The 22,096-nt window shown below is 33.0% G+C and overlaps 3 protein-coding genes and 1 non-coding gene across 5 annotated transcripts; 1 reads left to right on the forward strand and 3 right to left on the reverse strand.

Annotated features, from left to right (window-relative positions):
* Nucleotides 1–200: 200 nt before the first annotated feature.
* Nucleotides 201–13,458, reverse strand: LOC101488777 (beta-galactosidase 9). 2 transcript variants are annotated; one of them, XM_004504297.4, is made up of 19 exons: nucleotides 12,952–13,451; nucleotides 12,607–12,702; nucleotides 12,359–12,471; nucleotides 11,165–11,231; nucleotides 10,888–10,980; nucleotides 10,170–10,313; nucleotides 9,863–9,951; nucleotides 8,963–9,068; nucleotides 8,721–8,808; nucleotides 8,495–8,616; nucleotides 7,780–7,983; nucleotides 5,936–6,168; nucleotides 5,187–5,302; nucleotides 4,127–4,224; nucleotides 3,432–3,542; nucleotides 2,580–2,687; nucleotides 1,475–1,683; nucleotides 741–1,092; nucleotides 201–554 (listed from the first exon to the last, which is right to left on the reverse strand). In XM_004504297.4, exons 1-19 carry the CDS (start codon nucleotides 13,150–13,152, stop codon nucleotides 414–416), a joined length of 2,691 nt encoding a protein of 896 aa, XP_004504354.1. In that variant the 5' UTR covers nucleotides 13,153–13,451; the 3' UTR covers nucleotides 201–413. The 2 variants fall into 2 exon arrangements, with proteins under 2 accessions (XP_004504354.1, XP_073226145.1); XM_073370044.1 differs by lacking the exons at nucleotides 201–554; nucleotides 1,475–1,683 and having other exon boundaries at nucleotides 747–1,092; nucleotides 12,952–13,458.
* A 1,039-nt stretch (nucleotides 13,459–14,497) lies between these two features.
* Nucleotides 14,498–16,158, reverse strand: LOC101489106 (chalcone synthase 1). The gene is made up of 2 exons (XM_004504298.4): nucleotides 15,846–16,158; nucleotides 14,498–15,661 (listed from the first exon to the last, which is right to left on the reverse strand). The coding sequence occupies exons 1-2, from the start codon at nucleotides 16,021–16,023 to the stop codon at nucleotides 14,670–14,672; spliced, it is 1,170 nt and encodes a 389-aa protein (XP_004504355.1). The 5' UTR covers nucleotides 16,024–16,158; the 3' UTR covers nucleotides 14,498–14,669.
* Nucleotides 16,159–19,005: 2,847 nt separating this feature from the next.
* LOC101489441 (uncharacterized) lies at nucleotides 19,006–20,984 on the reverse strand. The gene is made up of 2 exons (XM_027335965.2): nucleotides 20,843–20,984; nucleotides 19,006–20,766 (listed from the first exon to the last, which is right to left on the reverse strand). Exon 2 carries the CDS (start codon nucleotides 20,597–20,599, stop codon nucleotides 19,262–19,264), a length of 1,338 nt encoding a protein of 445 aa, XP_027191766.1. The 5' UTR covers nucleotides 20,600–20,766; nucleotides 20,843–20,984; the 3' UTR covers nucleotides 19,006–19,261.
* A 91-nt stretch (nucleotides 20,985–21,075) lies between these two features.
* Nucleotides 21,076–21,157, forward strand: TRNAS-AGA (transfer RNA serine (anticodon AGA)). The gene has a single exon. It is a non-coding gene; the product is annotated as a tRNA-Ser (tRNA).
* Nucleotides 21,158–22,096: the final 939 nt, after the last annotated feature.

The following is a 22,096-nucleotide window of genomic DNA, read 5'->3' on the forward strand; positions in this document are numbered from 1 at the left end:
ATTTTTTCACGTTTGCTGGAGACAGTTATTAAGAATTTTTAACTTCGTCATTAAAAATATAATATTTGAAATTATCTTTATCATAAGAATTGCTAAGAGTTAATGTAATATTTAAATTAAATATTTTTTAATAAATACAAAACGACATCCATATTAATTGTATAGCACTAGATTTGTATACAAAATTCTGACTGCACAAATTGAATATCACATTACCGATGTATATTACTTAAAAATCATGATTGAATACCATGAGACTTTTCAATAAAGTTTATGATATTTATACAATCAATCAGTGGACACAAACAAGGGACATTTCATATTAGTACATGACTCGGTTTATTTGTGTATGTACATAGTTTATACCGAACTTTGGACCAAAACCAAAGTTCATACCAAACTCATTTACAGCCTCAAAGTTGGAAGGAACCACTAATGGATGGTGATGTGCATCTTGCTTCCACAGACAAAGTTTTCACAACACCCTGGCAGGGGTCACCTCCAAATACAGCACTTGAGATTTTAATAGAGCAGCTTCTTTTCCCTAGGCAAGCCTTCAAAACGTAAAAAGTATATTTAGAGGGGTTGAAAACCAAAAATAGTTAAGAAACGTTTTCATCAGTATCATCTGATTCAAGTCCATAATGCCAAAACTTTGGAGCTTTTGCTTTCTTGCAGCTATGACAACTTTCTTTAGCAAAATAAACTTGCGTAAAAAGGAGTATGATGCAGAGTATTACCTTGGAAACTATAGACGATGAATTAGGTGCATGACAGTTCCCTCTAGAAAAACTATGACAACTACCACCCGGAGTTCCAAAGCTAGCAAATGATATGGAGGAAATTATGTGACCATCTCGACAGCGTAATTGCATTTCAGGTATCATATCATTTGAAGAAACTTGTTGTTGACCAATGAGATCTGCATTCACCAACTTCTGCAAAGGTGGATAGTAGGATTGTGACACTTGAGCACAAACTATACTGGATGAATGTAACTTGACAGAAATCCCGAATGGATTTCCTCCAGTTTCTTCCAAAAGAACAAGGAAATTGTTGGATGCTTTCAACCATGATCGCGGCACATGGTACCTGGAGATTTACCAATGACTCAAATTTAAGAAAAGTAGCCTTAGAATTTATTTCTGCATGCTAGTACAAAAAAGTAATGCTATATCTTCCTAAAAAAGTCATCCAAATAATCTTCCTAATACTTATAATGGAAGTGTTAAAGTTGATATATTTATATCATGGGAACATAAACAACACTCATTATTTAACTAATTTAGCAATTAGTGAGAGTATTAGGAGTATTGGTTAAGATAATTTAGATTATTCAGCATTCCAGCACAACTTTGGATCTAAAGGTGTAATGTAAAATGTAAATGAGAGGGAATAAATGTTGCCTTTTGCCCGCAAAGTTTTTGCATTCAAATGAACCCAATATTTTTTTGCTACTTTTATAACTACTTACAAGGTTTGAGTTGGTTTTCCACAATTAGTTGTGCACTTGTCGGAATTGTAAGCCCCGCGATAATCACAGACTTGTTCGCATCCACTTTTTGGGGAAACCCGAGTCCAGTATCTTCCGATATGGTGACCATTCACCCAAGCTTGACCTTTCCCCATGCTTTCAAAGTCAAGTGCAACTGGATCTATACCACCGGGGGCATCAAAATATGTCTGCTTGAATAAATAGACGGTTATTATTAGGTTATTGTTGAAGAAAATTTTGATTTAGGAAAAAATGATCATTGGGCTAAATTGAACCTTCATACAATTAAGTGATGATATCGTGATATTTTAGATTCAGTCACCCTCCACAGTTTTGTATTGTTGGACATAATACAACTTGGTTATAACTTGGCTACTGTAATCTATGAAGCACGGATATTCCTAGGATTAGGCGCGTCTTCGTGCCCGACAACTGTACGACACGTGTATGCTAACTTACTTTGATAAGTGTCCCAAAAAACTTGTTTTTTCTTTGCTTTGAAACAGCATGGACACTCTTCTTCTACACAACTAATTAAGACACATCTACAATAATAATGGACGCCTTTTTAATCTTTTCCTAAAAAATTTGGAAAAATAGGCTTTTTGAAATTAATTTATTACTCATTCCTCTGGTCCATTTTATAAAAGACAAATGGGATAAATATGAGTCAACAAAAGCTGATGTATTTAGTTCATATCAGCCCAATTAACAAAATACGTCAGATTTTGTTGACCCATTTTTATCTCATTTGTCTCTTATGTAAACCGGAGGAGGGAGTAAACAACATCACACATTTGTAAAATTGTCGCATATGCACATCTTTTTTCATACACACATCTTCATCTTTTGTGGTAATCAATGGGGGTCAAAGACCTTAAATTAGATTAACTCATTTTTTAGGTTTTGGTTGTAGGTGGATGGGTGAAGGTGAAACACTAGCATATATAATTGGTATATGTGTCCTACGTATTTTACATTAGTGGTGATGAAGTATCCCGTGCTTTATAGATCCTATTGTTGTTTAGCATATCACCGTATTGATAGATAGATAGATATACACCACTTAACAGCTTAAAATTACCTTGTACCATGTAAACGTGGATGGAATGGCATCAGGAGTCAATTCTACCCATTCTGCATTTTCATTCTCTTCATTGTAATATTTTAAAAATTCACCTTGAAGCCCAACCTAGGATAAAAATGAATATGCTGGAGTTAGGATTTTAAAATTACTGACCTCAGAATGATGTAAAATGAAAAATCCCGAGAGTACAGAATTTGATAGCATGAGGATGAAAATTATAGAAACAAGAAAGTTAACTTGGAACAAAGATAATGAAACCAATGTATAACAAGAAAACACAGCACTAAAGCAGCATTTTAAGTTTCTTTTGGAGCGAAAACAAAAATAAATTGACTAAATTAAAGTTAAACAAATACTTCCAAGAAACTAAAACAATTCAAAAATTCTAATGCATGTCCTTATATTACCATGACAGTGGAAATTCTTAAAGACGAGACATACAAAATCACAAACAGTCAATTGGACCTTATAATACATAACCAGAGAGCAAGGTTCAAAATCAAAAGTCATCTATCTATATGCAAGAAAATATTAACTTACTCCAACTTATACTAATGTTAAACCAGTACATCTGACCTATGGCTTCCTAAATGGATCAAAATTGAACAGTTATTACCGATATTTCCAGCATTCTCTCCCTCCTATTGCAATCCTTGTTTACATCAATAGTTCTTTTTTATTCGATAATATGTGTGGGATTGCATGCTTACTGTGATATACTAACTGTACAGATCTACTTAAGGTGTACAGCTTCAGGGCACTACATCTGATAGTATTTTTCTCTAGAAACCAGTTATATTTCACACAGTTCTTTTGGATCATTATGGATCTCAAACACTGCATACATACCTGGTAGGTCCACAATGATTTTGAAAGATCTACGTGCCCATTTTCAAATCCAGTGATCTTGATAGTACCTCTTATTCCCGCTCCATCTTTCTCAAGGAAGGCACCGTAATTCTGTAAAATTGTTTCAAATAGTGCGGAATATATGTAAAGTGAGTAAACTTTACACCTCAGTCGTTTGATATGAGCGTAAGTTGAAGAAAATAGAGAAAGCAGGCAAAAGGCATACAGGTGGAATATGCATATTTATGTGTACACATTGGTCAATCCTAACTCACCCATTCATTATTGGATAATCTGTTAATAGACAACTAAGCTAACATGTATATCTCCAAATCTAAATAACAATGGTAACAAAAAAATCATTCTCACCTAGTAAACAAAAAAATCATTCTCACGTCATTAAACACATTTTTTATACGGAATTTTTTCAAAAGAAATTCCAGTGTCGAATTAAAAGATCCCAATATGGATAACATGTTCATAGTTTTCTGTTTTTTTACTACTCATGAATTAATTTGCACTCCATCAATCTAAGTAAACATGAAAACTAATGGTTGGATTGAAAAAAAGCATTTCATGTAAAGTTATATAAATGCAAGTGTATAAAATATAAATTACGAAATCTCACACCATATTCAGTTAATACCTACACTGCAAACTTACACACAGAGGTTAAAAAAGGGTAGATATTTCACCTGCAAGCCCACTGTTTGAGATAACAGAGTTAAATCATTGTAGCCTGGCTGAAATTGAAGAGTCTGGACCACCTTGACCCAATGGCCAACAACATTACCTTCACTTGGAAAGAAATGGAATTACATGAATAAATAGTAAAAAAGAAATAATGATTAGTCCCCTACAAAATGAAATATAAGCAAAACAGTATTTGAAAAATTGATGTATCTGGTCTAAAATTTATAACAAATACATCAAATTTTCAAATACCTTTTTGCTTATAAATGAGAGATGCATATAAAAATGTAAGTAGAAGTTTTCTAAAACACAAGCTGCGAGACGAGGAGGAAAATGCATAAAAAATTTAAGTAATATCTATCTCAAAAACAACTAGCGAGAGGTAGAAAAAAGAAATGCATTTAAAATGTAAGTAGTTGTTGCCTTTTAACAGAGAACAGCTGAACTTTTTCCCACTAGGTGGGGAATGATAAGATAGATGAAAGAACTGTTGAGATATGGTAGGATATTTGATTTTTATTTATAAAGATAGCTGATTTTTAGGAGATTTGGTGTCAGATCGGCACAGCCCCGCCGCCATCCACTCCCGCACACCCGTCACCCGATTCTTTCCATCAAGAAACTTACATGCTCACACTACTCAACTACATTGGGTTTTCCGGGGGATGACAGTGTATAATATTATGAAAAGCTAGAAGTGTTCCAGGACATTTTAGTTTCTAGTCAGTTAATTTACCAGACTACAGACATAACTGACAATCAGTTATTAGCAGAGTAGTTGGTTAGTAGTTGTTAGTTATAGTTCTGCTACTTTTCTCTCAATATGAATTATACAGTTTATTTATTCCGTATATGAATCAATCAATATCAGATATAATCTCATATTTTACCTGAAGAAAATCTTCTCTTATTTTTTCTCCTCTAGATTCTATAAAAAGTTTTGCAAGGGAAACTACACAATAAAGTGCATTATTCAGAATAAAACTTAACATTAATTTAAGGAATAAAAAAAATACTCATCTTTATATAAAGAATATGTTAAGTACCATAAAATTTAATTACCTATAAGTTGGCCATTGACAAATACAAGCAGCACATCACGGACACTGTCTATAGTTAGTTTTGGATCAACAGCATTTTCCTTCCAAAACAAGATATCACCATCTGAAACATATATTCTGCATTTTGTATACAAATTAATGGGATCAAAAAACGATTGAATTATAATTTGACCAAACTCTTGAGGAAAAAAATAATCGACTGCCACTTTATGGAATTCAGCACATGGTTTCTTCCAGGAAACTCCTTTGGCAGATATACAAAGGGAGTATTAGAGAGCTCTTCAGTTTTGGCATCTTTTTACGCATCTCGAATAATTTATTTTTAATTTTGCAATGATGGACCGTGGTTCACCATATTCTTTCTTGTATTATTTTCCTCTTGTTAGATATAAAATCATTCACAAGCCTTCACCAAGCTTTATCTTATTTAGGAAAGTTGGCTGTTGATATGATAACAAAGCTTCTATGACCAAGCTGTTAAAAGTGTAAACTTTGTTGCCACCATCCTAATAAAAAAGTTGAATTTAAGCAGGAGGTTGTGTGGGCCTGTGTATTGTCTGCACTTCAAGTCTACGTTACTTTTCACCTAAAAGCTTAAGCTTTAAAAAATCGATTCTTGAAACAAGAGTTAACGATAACAAGCAAAGCAAGTATTCGCATATGTCAGAAACTAAAAGTAAAACAAACTGTATAATAAGTTTTGTAAAGAAAATGATACCCACAACAGAGTATTCAGGAGTGCATAATTACCTGGTTGAGTACCAAAGATAGTCAGATTGATCTTTTGTTACATTTAAGTGCTCCCATATACTTTCTGCTGTGAAACTGCTGTTACTCCATATACTGATTGGCTCTTTTGTAGTCATCCAAGACTTTGATATATCGGAAATGCCATTGCTGTGTAACAATTGCTGAGCTGGCAAAACATTAGATGCAAGTGGCAAATAGGACCCTACCAGTTTGACTGAAGTTTGTGCTCCAACCTATGCAAATTTAAGAATAAAGTTTTAGACAACCCCAAGATAAAATTGCTGGAGATCCCACTTTGACAAGTGATATGGCCAATTTTTGGTTACAGTGCAGATCCCAAATTGCTGATGTATGTGCTCTCACCCCATGAGCTAACTTTTGGGCTTGAATTAGGCCTAAGCTTAAACTCTAAGATGGTAACAGTGCAGATCCTAGATATGTTATTGGGCCACCCGCTCAATGAAGTTTGTGTATATAGGCCTAATGCAATAAATAGATAAATACATGATATTTTACTTCTATTTACATTACATGATACGATACGCCAAAACGATAAACGGTAAAATCACTTACAAAGATCCTAATCATATTTTCAACAAGGTAAAATCGTAATTCATTACATCAAAAGCACTGCCATACCACTCTAAAATTCATCAAGGAGGTGCCAATAAAGCATCAGCTAATATAAATTTGTAAATAATTCCACCAAAAAGAATCAGAAGAAAAATTAAATTTTAACATAAGAGGAAAAATAAACATTTTCTAGCTGAAAAGTGTACCATAAGAAGTTCCATAACCTTCCAAAAGACTATTTGAAACATTCTTTACATTTTTTATTGGAAATGCTAAGAAGCAAGAATATAAAAAGAATGATGATGGATTTTCTCACATTGAGCTGTGTAAGTGCATCAAGTCATCCAACTCTGTCATCATTCCCCAAAACTTCTGGGTGTTACATGTTCTAGGTTGATAGGCTTTATAAGGTTCTTTCCCGTGGTATGTGTAAAAGTATGGTACTTGCTCATTATTAATTCCTCACTTGCACTCCCATTATTCTGCTGCAGCCTCACTAGTCTAGGGATTTCCTAATTTGGTATTTTGTTAAATGTTGGGCGTACCCTAGGTCCGTGAGTCTATTTTTGATGATTGACTTTCATGGCTTTGGTAAAGTAAATCAGCTAAACTTCTGTAGCAAGGGGCAATCTATACTACTCTTGGTACATTCGTTTGGAACTTAACCCTCAAATTTTTTATGAGAGTTCTCTGGTAAACAGTTGGTTTGGGCTAAGATTGGCACTTCGCTTCTATTTGGAGGCAAAGCACGTGGGATTTTTTAATGCCAGTTCTGCTCCATTTATTTTCTCTTTTTTCCTCTGCTATTTTGTTCTTTTCTTTGCAAGGATTCGTTATCCTCCCTTCTCTATAATCTTTTTCTTCCTTTTGTAAAATTTCTTCTAAAAATATTATTAAAAGAAACTTTCGGGAAGTATTTCAATTTTGAAACCATTACAATAATAATTAACTATTATGCAAATCTAGCAACTTGTTTTTTAGAAGAAAAAAATACAAGAATAATTATATAATCAAGGAGTTGATATTCTAGTTCATATAAAAATTCTATTGTGCAGTAATATTAAGACGATTCCCGAAGTAGAACCATACAGACTTTCAATGAAGGGTGGATATTGGAAAATATTCATAATATCGACTTTGGTCACCCACACCACAGTGAGACATAAATATAAATGGATAGATAGATTACTAAGCATAAATGTACAAGTGAGACTAAAATGATGTCATACAAACTTCCTGAAGCCCCAAAAATACCCCCTGCATGAACTAACCTTGGCAGTATTGAAAGCCGTATTCCTGCAATCTGGCAATATGCTCACAGACCATGGTGGTATAATGTATGTTTGACCATGAAAGGTCACAGTTGCTGCTTTATGTTCATCAATGTTGGCAAGGAACGCTGAGCATTTGCTAGAGATTTGAGACAGAGACAAGTTCAATCCTTCAGGGTGGACATCTGCTTGGTATACATGTGCCTGAAATTGATGAACAAAAGTTATTCAGCAAAAAAACCCATTTAATTTTCCAAACAGTAAACAAACCTTACCCCACTAGGTGGGGTTGGCTACTGTTGTATTACTACATGATTTTCGTTATTTCCTTTTTTTTTTTTTGCAGCTGTTTTTTCCTATTTTCAGTTTTTGGAACAGATTTTAATTTTCTTAGTGCTGGAATTGTAATTTGTTAGAAGACATAAAAATATCTTACAATATCTTGATTTCATCTTATAGTATCTTCCACTATCCTATTATCTCTTGAGATTAGTTTCCATGTTTCTTTGTAAACATCATGATTTGGTTTTCTACTTTATTAGAGTTTGAAGTCTTGTACCAAATAATAATCATCAATCGTATTATAGTTATAATTCAAAGTCTCTTCCCACTTTATCTAAATCCCCTGTAACTTCCACACGGTATACTATCCTACATGACATTTCCCTAGCCCTATTTCCTTATTAAATAATAATATTTCAGGCTTGGCTCAAACCTCCTGCTTTGGACCCAGTTTTATATATGTTGGTGAATCAGCGGCTACTAGAGCAGGCTCACAAAGCTTTAAAGCAGCATGTAAATCTTTCAAGTGACCCCATTTTGGCTCACTCAGCAGACCTAGAAAAACAAGGTTAATCATTTGATTGCCATCAACCATGTCAACAGTTATATAATCCTAAAATTAGCTATCATCTCAACCACAGAAAGTCTCTTCTACATACCATACTCATCAATTGGAGCATCATAATCATAACTTGTAATTTGCAAGGGTCCCCCTGCAGTGCGGCCAAAATTTGTTCCACCAAAATACTGTAACATAAAAAGGACTGTCAAGATGCAGGCCACAGATAACTCATATCCACAAGACCCAAATTATAGAATATTAAAATGGATATGTGAGGGGTGTAACCAGGAAAATATGTGGTGTAACCAGCAAAAATCAAAATTTAATCAACTATTATACCATATAATAATTTTGAAGGCTTCCTCCACGCTGGAAAAATCGTGCAACTGCAAATGCAAGGTCTTCAACAGGTCTATGAGGCAACCTCTCACCCCACTGTGTATACCTTCAAAAATCAATGGGGAAGCAATGAAATTTTTCATCACAGCACCCATATACCAAATAAGTTCTGAGCCCAATACTTCTTTTACCTTCTATTACTTATCAACAGCTCAACAGACACAAACAAGCGCGGAACAAATATATATAGACTAACCTGAAAGATTTATGAAATGTTTATATAACATTGATTCTTAAACGTGTATATTACCTCCATTCACTATATAATCATACACCCTCTAGAGTATAGTCTTTTACTTTTAGTGCACCTACAAGTAAATACCTTCCTGATGCCATAATAATTCTCTAAATTACTGACATCTGCATCACATATGAGCAAAGTAGGCAATGGCATAGAGTAACTAGGCATGGCAACGGGCACGGGCGGGTTTTCTCTCCCCCACCCCCGCACCCAATTAGTCGGGGAAAACCCGCACACGACTAGTCAAGGAAAACCCGCACCCGCCCTCGATTCTTAACGGGTGTGAAACTTAAGTCTCCATCCCCACATGCGACGGGAATCGGGTTACCCAAACCCATTCATATATGTAAAAGTAACTAGCCCCATAAAATACTACAGTGTCAGATCACGAAGCAGCTACTACGGCAAAGAAAGCATAGTCAAAGTTCAATTCCGTAAAGATCCAATAGGCATGGTTAAAGCTATGGTTTCAAGAAAGAGATAATAGTGACTATCGCTGGCCAGTAAACTAGTTCAGTCTGCAACAGCAGCCACTACAGCCATGACAACCGTCCCTCACATTAAAAGATAATTCCCTTGAACGATGTATTTGTTCATACCATCCATCCCAGTTCTCTGTCCAAAAAGTTGGTTTGTTAGGAGAGTTTGGTTTAAATCCATCACAGTAGTATGCATTGCATGTATCAATCTGTGGACAACACAATACAATCTATGAATAATAATATCGATTTAATTAACCAATTTAATCATTAGTTATTGTTATTCAAGACCAGAAATTTTTTAACTGCGTGTCTCTTTTTGTTATTTTTCACAATCAATGAGAGAAACCTGATAATATTTATTTTTATTTTGAAAACTGGAGGTAAATCAAAATTATTTTCAATAGTGGAACAGGATATAATTTACAATATCATATGGAGCATCAGGTTGCCTGCACATGACCCACGGAACACCAGCACCAAGGCTCAGAGCCATGCTAGCCGCCCATTTAACATACTCTTTTCCTCCATTGCCATAGTTGCTCTCAATGTTCCCATATTCATTCTCAATCTGATAAAATTCAGTCAGACACCATGTTAAACACTGCATTCTACCAAGGGAAGCATCAAGTTAACACTTGCATGTCTAATTCCATGACAACAGAATAAAGCATAATCAACAATTACCTAATGTAAATAGTTAGGTTCTAAGCGCCTATAAGCTGGAAAACTAAGTGCTTGTTCTATAATCAGAATACAGAGTCAAGCATATAACAAGAATCAACAATCAAAACCTAACACACAATATCAATTAATATATCAATTACGAAGGAACGTACCCACCTTTGCTAACCAATCAAAATGTTACACATTATATGACTATCACCTACTTAGGTGGCCATCCGAAACACAGTAACAAGTTAGAAGAGAAAGTCCAGAAATTGTGACATTTAGTAGGTCACTCCGACAAAAATAAGACTTACCTAAGTAAAGAAGCACAGGTGCAATAAGCTAAACAATAATCTAGAGACAGTTTGAACTTTTACTGTCTATCCTGGTTACCCCAATAAGACTAAGATATACTTCAAATTATTAAAAAATATAAATAATCCACGTAAAGCTCGAACTCCATACTCTCTTCTAACCTGTAACAAAATTATAGGTCCACCTTGCCAAGAAAACAGCAATTCCTCTCTCATAAGATTCACCACCTTTGAGACAAACCGCTTCATCTCCTCCTAGGTTTTGAAAAAAAAAAGTTGATCGAAACCATGTTAAGGCAATGCTTTCCAAGTCCAATTAAAAAGCAGTATCCACTGAGTATTTATTTTAAGAAGAACAGAAATAAATTCTATATTTCTGTTAATAAACAAATAAATAAATAAATAAATAAAACCAATGCCAACCAACAAAGCATTCTACCTTGAAAGGTTCATTGTTTGTTCGAAATTCAATACCAGGGATATCACGCAACCACACAGGGAAACCACTGCAAACATAGCTCACAAACCAATGAATTTTTTTAGAAATATATATCTACCTTTTATAGCAAATATGCATTACTAGAGAGAAATAAGCAAACCACAGGTGAGGATAAGATAACCTTAAGAGCTGAAAAAACTAAACAACTAAAATACAACCAAACAAAAGGAACATATGAAACTAAAAGTGCAGCAGGATGCCAAAACAGACACTCCTATGCATATTTTTTCAAATAGAGAGAAATAAGATAGATCTAAAACTACAAGTAGCGGCCACATTCACATTCAATGGTTTGTAATTTATGGTTTCATCAAAATGCGAATATCATTAACAGGTTTGTACAAGTTTGTACTTATTTCTTTTGTACAAAGCAGGAACTACTTGATTTTAGATTTTTATTTATTTTAACTTTCTTTTAAAAATAAAAAAAAAAAACTTTCTTTCAGAGTACAACCACTTAATCCTTTTCTATATGAAGAATAAACTTAAAATTGACTCTCACAATTAAAATAATTATGACAGACCATTAGAAAGTTGCAGTTGAAATCACAACTATAAAGGTTAAACAAGGTGAGACGACTCCACAAGAGTTAATGTACAATTCATTGTCCTGATTCAATGGTGGAATTATATCTGTGTATTTTAACGCGTTTTTTCATCAATAATATATAGTCTAAAACCAAAAAGTTGACTACCTTTCTATTTGACATACATTAATCAACAAAAACAATAAATAAATAAATAAATAAATGAGTCAGAAGTCCTGTCTATGCAAAAGGTAAACTACTACTCACACTCAAAACATTACATGATGACTTTCAGTTAGACATAAACATTAAAAAAAACGACAAAATAGCATAAAAACTTTAGAGATCCCGCGTCGCGTCTACTACAGATACAGACACATTAGTCCTTATGACGCTTGGAACACAAATAAGGCTTTTTCCCTTTTAGAAGTGTGATTAATTACTTATCTTTATATAATTAGTATGTTCAGATTGCCACGGAAGAATACAAGGCCTACTCTTCGAGTTGTTTTTCTGAACGAAAATGTAAAACTTTTTTTTGAAGGATTGGAAATGTCAAACTTAATCAACAAGAAATTGTAAGATAATAATGAGTAAAGGCAGAGACCCAAAGTTCCACTCAGCACAGGCATAGGGACCTATTCGGAGAAAGAAATAGAGTCCATTGGATGCAACTAGCTTTGCAAACTTCACAAGATCGTATCTCCCTTCAAAATTATACTGCACATTTCAAGCATATTAAACAAACAAATAAAATAATATTTTAGTAATAATAAATAAAATATCAAACATTCAGTTGAAGCAAGAAAAGAAGGCTACCCATTAAGGTAGCAAGGAGCAAATATAAATTTTCACCTGTCCTCTAGCAGGCTCATGCCCATTCCAAAAAACATAAGTTTCAATTACATCTGCCCCACCTTCCTTGCTCTTTGCAATCAGATCAGGCCACATCTAAAAGTACATCAAATACATCAGATAAGAAAGTAAATTTGAATTCCAGAAAGTTAACATCACAAATTTGATAATATTCATTTCATAAACCTACCATTTAATTACCTACTCTCTAAGTTTCTATTTAAATGTCAATTTGTATTCCTACTTGCATGCAAAAAATAAAAAATAAATAAAATACTAATCCGTTTGCAATTTAATGAAGGAATGATATAATAATGAGTTGAAATTGAGGAAAGAATTGGAGACCTCGGGAGTGGCGCGTGGATAGTGAATGCCGGCGGAGATGAGGATACGACGGTTGCCGTCAAGGATGAGAGCTCTGTGATCATAGGTGACGTTGAAGGGTTTGAACCATTGTGCTCCCTCTGTAACTGATGATACGAAAACACAGACACAAATCCATGCGAATAGCGTTCTTGTTATTCCTGCTTTGGAATTGGATAACATATTTGTTGGTTGAACCTTTCTTCTATGGAATTGAATTGTTGCAGCTTGTTATTTAATTGATGAATGAATTGGTTTGAATATGAATTTCCAACTACCGTAGTTCAGTGTCAGTCGATGATAACCAAAACTTCACTCCACCGTCTCCTCTTTGTTTTTTCTCTTAATACTTTCTCCTTAAAACAATTGGAAATATTAACAACAAGACAAATCATATTAGATGCTTACCGCAATTACATTCATTTTACGTTTTTTAAAATATACCATAATTTCAGTTCAAATGGATTAACGACAAAAAAAGTAAGACAAAATAGAATAACGCTAAACTAATTTTACATCCATTACTATTGATTTTGATAACACAAATGATTGTGATTGAATGTTTGTTTAAAATAATTTTATATTCATAGTACACGCTCGTTGATTTCAAACAATAACAACACATTTTTTAGTTCACAGTTAAGACTCGTGTTGATTTTAATATGTGTTGCTAACGATCTCAAAAAATAATAATATAAAACTAATTACTAATTGTTTAAATAAAATTATATGCTCAACAAATTAATTATAATATTTAATATTATTAATCACAATTTTTTGTTTAATTAATAATAATCAATTGCATATTGATTCTAATTAATCATATAGTTATATTAAATTGTAATAATTATCTAAATTGATGTCAAAATTTATTGTCAATTTTATGTGTCAAAATACCAAAGTCTAAATTAAATTTGACAACTTCAAGAATTGACTGAATTGTTATGATATATCTAGTTTTGGATATCATAAAAGGAAATTTTAGTTTTAAATTTAAAGGATGTGGTATTAGTGTAAATACATTATATTTATTAGCTATGATTTATATTCCAAATATATACTTCAAATTATAGTTAAATATTTAAAATTGGGCTAATTGTATTTAGGGGGTGTATGATGAGTTGCGACTTGCGATGCAATTTTATATTTTATTAACTATCTATTAAATGTAACATATTAAATATTTGAAGTGTGTTAATAATCTAATTTAATGTTAAATTTGTATCAATAATTAAATTTTAATTCTAATATATATGGAGCATGAATTTCTCTCCCTCTTTCTTCACTCTATTTTTGGATTGAGATTTTTTGCTGTTGCAATGACAAACATTTAAGGAATTGAAATATTAGTGATCATTAAATCAAAATTAAACCGTTCATATTTAAAATTAAGTGTTTTAAAATTTAAAACAAAATCAAAATCTATATAAAACTAGACTATTAAATCTGGATTCAATACATTGTGTGACGTGTTCTGCAGCCAATCTAGTTACATAGGGTGCAGGTCTTGAACAATTAACAAAAATGCTTATCAAATAGATCCCCAAAAAATGGGGCTATTAAACGAATTTCGTTCAATAATTTTGTAATATTATTTGCATTAAATATAACACATTCTTATTTATTGGCATACAAACAAAAGTACTACGTAGCACAAATGAAAATATTAAGAAATCATACAAATAAAAAGATGTGTCACATCAAACAACAACACTACGTAGCACAACTGTCTCAACAGTGAGTCCTGGACCAAAACCAAACAACACACCCCATTCAAGCCCTTCACCAGTTGTGGCAAGTCCATTTTCTTTGGATTTGTTCCTCATTGCATCTAAAATAAACAACACACATGCACTTGACATGTTCCCATACTCACTCAGCACATGTCTAGTGGCTTCTAATTTTTCAGGCTTCAAGCCCAATTTATCCTCAACTTGGTCAAGAATTGCTGGTCCACCAGGATGAGCAATCCAAAAGATAGAGTTATAATCAGATATACCCAATGGTTTGAAGGCTTCAACCAAAGCCTTTTCAATATTCTTTGAGATGAGTCCAGGAACATCCTTGAGAAGATGGAATGTAAGTCCAACCTCACGAAGATGTCCATCAATAGCTCCTTCACTATCTGGTAGAATTGTTTGTGCAGTCCACACTAGCTCAAACAAAGGTCTCTCAACATCTGGTAATGGGTCTGAACCAACAATCACAGCAGCAGCACCATCTCCAAACAAGGCTTGTCCAACAAGGCTATCAAGATGAGTATCATTAGGACCACGAAATGTCACTGCAGTGATCTCTGAACAAACCACAAGCACACGAGCACCCTTGTTGTTTTCAGCCAAATCTTTAGCCAAACGAAGCACCGTACCACCAGCAAAACACCCTTGTTGGTACATCATATAACGCTTCACTGATGGACGAAGTCCCAAGAGTTTTGTGAGCTGGTAATCAGCACCAGGCATGTCCACACCACTTGTGGTACAAAATACAAGATGAGTGATTTTGGACTTTGGTTGACCCCATTCCTTGATTGCTTTTGTTGCTGCTTCTTTTCCTAACTTTGGTACCTCTACTACCACCATGTCTTGTCTTGCATCCAATGATGGTGCCATGTAAGCACAAACATTAGGATTTTCTTTCAAAATTTCCTCTGTCAAATACATGTATCGCTTCTTGATCATAGACTTTTCACCTGAAATACATTTCAACCAATAATTTCATACCAAAAAAAAAACATGATATTTGACTATGTGGAAACCAAAATTTGCAATTTTTAGTACATAGCCCAAAAATATATTGGAATTTTAAATCACTTTATACCAACTGAATAACATATTGAAGATAATAGATATTTAAATATAATACAAATATCTTACACATGCGCTTGAATTTTTCCTTCAATTCTGTCTTGTGCTCACTATTTGTAACACGAAAATAATAATCAGGGTAATCACTTTGATCTATAAAATTGGGTGGAGTTGCAGTTCCAATTGCCATTACAGTGGCAGGACCTTCGGCACGTTGTGCCTTACGGATCTCATCAACGTTCACCATTTTTTTTCGCTAAATAAACAAAGTTTCTACACAAAAAAGAAACAAAATGCCAAAAGAATGAGCTTAAATGAGAAAGAAATAAAGGGTTAAAAGATGATATGATGGAGGTGTTGCAAATTGGTGTGGAAGATTGTGTCTATATATACATGCTTGAAAGTGGGTAGGTATATGAATGAATGGATATCGCATTATCATTGTGTATTAATATATACCTTGGAGTATATAATAATAATTTATTTGAATAAAATAATAATATTATCTATGTCCTGCATTCAAATTTCGCTGCAAATTTATTTATTATTCAAACTTAAAACAATTAATAATAATATTTGAAGAAGGGCACTAATTGCTTCGTACGACACTATTCATATTCATATGATGTCTCTCCACTCCAGCCTCTTCTCATACCAACCCACTGCATCCTAAGAAACAGAAAAAACGTGTGCTTCTATGAACCACAACATGTTGTTTTATTACTGTTCTGTCTCACGTTGAGGTCATTTAAAATTTTGTACATATATTAATAAATATAATAATTAAAAGAAAATAAATTATTATTTTATTAAATTATTCTAAATTTTCTATTTATATTAATAAATATAATAATTAGAAGAAAAAAATAATCATTTTATTAAATTATTCTTATTAATTATTAGTGTGTTTTTTACTATCATAAATACAAAGTAAAATTAATGTACATAGTAATAATTGAAAGATACAATTAAAAAAATAATTAAAATTGTATTAAAAATTGATAATGATTCATTTTGAAATGATTTTTTTTTTTTGCTAAAATAGCACTAACTGTAAGGGGGGGATAATTTAAGTGAGTTTTGAAATTAAAATTGAATGTGTACAGATGTGTAATATATTTAATTTTAAATTCGGAAGAGAGAAAAAATTACATGGTTGATTTTTCATTTTTCTGCCTAAACATAATTTTTAAACATGCTTTTGCATTTTTGTTATTTGTTCTAAATTTATCATATACCACACTACAAATACAATTTAAAAAAATATATACTATGTTTAATAAATACACATTTAAAAGTACATTTCATTATATAATTCAAATAAAAATTATTTTATAAAATGGTGTTTGTAGAAAAATATTCTAACATAAATTACCTTAAAAAAACTCATTTCTAAGTAAAAGTATATTTATAAAAGATAATCCAAACACATGTATTCGTGCAGTAGAGTTTTTTTTTTCTTTCATTAATACACATTATTCATACATTTAATTTTGTAACAGTTACGATTTTAGAGAGAAATATATTTTTTATATTTCAAATGCACCATTGCATATCAATGTCCACTACATATCGATGTCCAGCTACCGGTTGAAGTCCTTTTACTCTCTATTTAAAATAAACAAAAATGACTTTGAAAATTAATTACAACAAGTTTTAAAAAACTATACAAAATAAGATGTGTAAAAGAAACAATTTTAATTCCAAATGAGTTCTACAAAATTAATTTTTGTTCTGTAACAGAATCTTTTGTTCGGTGAACGTAAGTTTGAGTTTTTATGAAATACATTTTTTATTCTATGATACTCAGCTTTAAATTTTACAAAAATAAATAAATTGCGTGTTGTAAAACTCAAATTGGAGACTATAATAACGGTCATTAGTCTTGTTGTATATTAACTTTTTTGGTTACATGGCAACAGAAAGCCAACAAAAGCGAAAGAAACTCGAACTTGAGAGTGAGCTACCCTCAAAGATCTCCCTGAAGAAAAACTCCAAGAAATTGTAACAAATCTTGAGCTTCACGTCCTCTGTAATTTCCAATTTAGAGGAAAATTCAGCACTAAAATTACCCTCTCTTACAGTATGATAGAGTTTTGACCAAAAAAAGAGTATGATAGAACTGAAAATGCCAATCCAGCTTTAAAAAATCAGGAATACAAGATATCATGGAGGCATAACAATGGAAACTATTTGCAGTAAGACCAAGATTAACAAGGAAAAAGCTTCTGTAAAGTTTATGTGAAGTATACCCTTTATTTTCTTTTTAACTGTAAAAATAATTTATACATATGCGTTTATATGATAAATATTTAATTCAATTGTTTATTCAAATGCCCCCAAATAAAAAATATATATATTGGAAAGTTGGAATATTATATCACCATAATATAACAGGATGTGTTTATATAAGCTTTCAGAAATGAATGCGGGAAATTGGAACTTTTTGCAAAACTATCTCAGGCAACAACATTTGATCATTAAAAACTGATGCAATGGCAAACATGATAACAAGACAGTGCAAATACTTGGATTAGGTAAGAAGTCTAACTCTAAAATAAAACAGATGTTAAGTCTCATCTCATGGTTAAAAAGCCACTCAAGAGAATATGAAACTCTCAACAGACTAGAAAACTGTGAATGATATTATTTGGTGAATATCCACTTCAATATACTTTACCTTAGGTATGAGGGGCGAGCATAACTTGACTACGCTATTAGGGCATGAGCATGAGATGGATTCATATAAATATACCAATATAACAAGAAATAACTCTAGTGAAGTTATGAATCGACTTTGTTCCTAACTTGAACTTCAATAAATCCTAAAAATAAGATCCAGTAACTGAAGATTACATACGAGATCCCAGGATTACATGCACAAGCTAACATCTTAAGATTAAAAGTTTAAGGAACTAAATAAAGTAGATATAAACACAGATACATCCCTCAATATATTTTCTCTATGTTTCCCTTCGCATTTCATTGTACTAACTACTGAGCACACAGTAACACATCTTCTAAGTCCATGAGGCTGAAAACAAGGCCATAATTAACCTATACTGAAAAGTGAATAACAGAAAAAATAAAAAAGAATTGATGATATAGCACTCCAGATTCTAGAATGGCAAATACTGTTGCATTGGCATTACAATGAGTTGGAGAAATCCTTATTCAATTCTTTTGTATTAAAAATTGAGAGCTTGTATAGAAGCATTTAAAACATGTATTGGACAAAAAATAAATGTGACCTTTACACTCACAGTTTCATTGTTCAATACAGAGGAACACAAGGAACAAAATGCATGATTATTATATAGAAGATTAGTTACACTAATATATTAAACTGGACACATTATACAACAATACCTATTTGAAGAGAATACAATAATGAATGCATTGAACAATATGTGCACTTTAAGCCGATTCCGGTGACAAATGTTTCTGGACATCTCAGCAAGGAAACACAAAATGGAAGAGATACATCATCCATCAACAATGAATTGATCTTCTTGATTATCTCCTTCAACCCTAGTGTCTTCATGAACAATTCCATTTACATGGTGCAAATTTTGCATCATTTGTGAAAGATAATGGTTGCTGGCACTAGTATGATCCGATAGGCCAGCAGGTTGGGGGGTCCACTGTGAGAATATACCAAGCAATTGGCTACTAAGATTCTGTTGCTCGTGAAGAATGCGAGTCTGCACCTGGCCCATTTCTGCTCGGTGCTGATTTAGCATATCGTCGATCCTCTTCTTCCATTCTAATCTCATGCAATTCATTCTCTCCTCTTGTTCCCTCTCGCGAATCAACTCTTCCTCTCTTCTTTTCCTTTCCATCTCTTCATTTTTCTTCTCTATCGCTTCCCAATCAGACATCCTCTGCCTCCTCATATTTTCCCTCTCCTTCTCCCTATTCTCCCTTTCCTTTTCCCTTTCCTCCATTCTCTTTTCCCACTCAACTCGCAAGTTTTCCCTCCTCTGTCTCTCACGATCTCTCTCCACCTCGCGCTGCTCAAACCGAGCCTCCATTTCCCTCAACTGTCCCAACTGGTTGGCAAAAATCCTCCACACCTTCTTTTCCACCCCCTTGACCACCTTCCTCTTCTTCTTTAAATCCGACCCTGTCACTTCCCCTTCCTCATACACATAACCATTCTCCGCATCTTCTCTCGTCCGGCCATTCCCATTAAAATTCACCTCCCCTTCTTCACCATCATACTCAAACCCTAAACCTATCACTTCATTGTCAACTCCATCCATAGCCGCCACAAAATCTCCATCCCCATCCCCCGAATGTCCCATCTGACCAAACTCAACAATATCCATTCCTCCATTCCCACCACCAACACCAATAAAGTCATCTCCATGATCACGATCCGCAATCCCCGTCAAATCATTATTACCACCGTGAGCATGACCACCAACAACAAGAGCAACATCACCAAACACTTCCTTATACCGAAGAAAATTAGACCAGTGAGTAAGCCCCTCCATCCAATCAAACTCACTACCATCACAATCACCTCCAGAATTATCAATCCCTGAAAACTCAGGTTTCTTAATCTTCTGCTTCACAAGCAAATACTGATGCCTCATATTCTGCACCTTAGTGGAAACGTCTTTCCAACTCCACTGCCAAGGGTATACCGCAGGATCGCGAAGGTGGTGAACCGAATTCACGTAACAAGCTATCGGTTTAAACTTCTTCTCGCGAGTTCTCATCTTCGCGAGCGAACCATCGGATAACATCTCGCCGTATTTGTCGATTAGGGTTTTTTCCTCCGCTTCGGTCCATTTCTTCCTTCTCGGAGGAATCATTGGCGACAAACACCTACGCTAAAACTCTCGCTATCTTCTTCTTCTTCCTCCACTTCGTTTTCTTCGTGAAGAACCAAAACCTTTTTCGACAACGATTCAGATTGCATCGAGAACACGAAGATCGTGCAACTCGTTTGAATTTATTTTTCTCGAGCCAGAATCTTAACCTAACGATTGATCAAATGATTGATTCTTTAAGAAAATGTCAAAATTGAAGTGAAGAGAAGGATGGCGTTTGTTTACCTTGAGGAACTGCAGAGTAAGTGATTTTCCCGGAAAGTTGAATTTTCCCGAGAAAATGGAGCAACAGTGGATTATATGGCTTACTGGAGAATCAAGTGACGAAAGCTATTACAAAGCTCAGATCGAAAATTTCCCAGCCTACTTTTTTTAACTTCTTTTTTTCAGAATAATAATAATATTTAAATTTTGGCTTGAGATAATAATAAAATAATAGGGTAAATAAAGACATCACAGTGGACATGCCGGAGTGGTTATCGGGCATGACTAGAAATCATGTGGGCTCTGCCCGCGCAGGTTCGAATCCTGCTGTTCACGCTTTTTTACTTTCTTAAATTAATATTATTATTATTTGTTATGATTACTTTATTAACTATATTCATTTTTAGCATTTTACTGATTTTTTAAAATTATAATATTAGCATAACTAATTTCCGTCAAATAATTTGTGTGATATATAAGATGTGTTTTTCCTCTCATGCTAACTATTTCTAAATACGATCATTAGATATTAAATCTCTAACCATTTATTTAAAAGATTTGAATTTTTTATCACTTAATTGTATTTATATTATAAAATAGTTGGTGGTATATTTTTCAAAAAAGTATGTTTCAAAATCAAATAGGAATTGACAAATTTTAATCATTAGTAGGATTATTCATGCTTTGGTACAGAAAGAAAAAGAAAAAAAAATCGGATTCAACTATTATTACAATAGTTATATTAATTCAACTAGACTATTGATACTTTAAAAAAAAAATTGAATTTTACTTTTTGAAATCTAACGATTATTGTGAGTTGAATTGAACTAAATTATCATTTAAAATTGATATTATTAGTACAATGATATGACAAAAGTTGAACGTATAACATCAATTAAAAAAAAAAATTGAACTGGAAAAAATTAGAATTGTGATCGGATAGTTCATAATTCAATTTTCTGATAGTATTATTCATAACCAATAGTTGAACTATGAATTTTTTCTCAATGTCATTCGTGTATCTCCTCAATTCAAATATTTGAGTTACTTCTTATAAAATAAATCATCTTTGCGTAAATTAATACGAAAGTTTTCGTATTATATATATGTATGTATTATATATGCTAAATTTGAGCGATCAACTTAATAAAATAAATTTTCAATAAGTATATTTTTTTTAAATCAATTAATTGCTTATCATAGATTATTTTGTAAAGCTTATTAAAACAAATTGAAAATAACTTATAGAAATATATTACTATCTCTGTTATTAGA

Source organism: Cicer arietinum, chromosome 6, assembly GCF_000331145.2.
Source record: "Cicer arietinum cultivar CDC Frontier isolate Library 1 chromosome 6, Cicar.CDCFrontier_v2.0, whole genome shotgun sequence".
Taxonomy (NCBI): Eukaryota; Viridiplantae; Streptophyta; class Magnoliopsida; order Fabales; family Fabaceae; genus Cicer; species Cicer arietinum.

Coding starts and splice junctions, on each gene's coding strand:
- LOC101488777 (XM_004504297.4), bottom strand. CDS start 13,152: ATGTTATCCAATTCCAAAGCAGGAATAACAAGAACGCTATTCGCATGG. Junction 10,981..11,164: donor CAAACAATGAACCTTTCAAG/GTAGAATGCTTT, acceptor TTCAAAACCTAG/GAGGAGATGAAGCGGTTTGT. Junction 2,688..3,431: donor AATCATTGTGGACCTACCAG/GTATGTATGCAG, acceptor TTTTTATCCTAG/GTTGGGCTTCAAGGTGAATT.
- LOC101489106 (XM_004504298.4), bottom strand. CDS start 16,023: ATGGTGAACGTTGATGAGATCCGTAAGGCACAACGTGCCGAAGGTCCT. Junction 15,662..15,845: donor GGAAAAATTCAAGCGCATGT/GTAAGATATTTG, acceptor AATGTATTTCAG/GTGAAAAGTCTATGATCAAG.
- LOC101489441 (XM_027335965.2), bottom strand. CDS start 20,599: ATGATTCCTCCGAGAAGGAAGAAATGGACCGAAGCGGAGGAAAAAACC.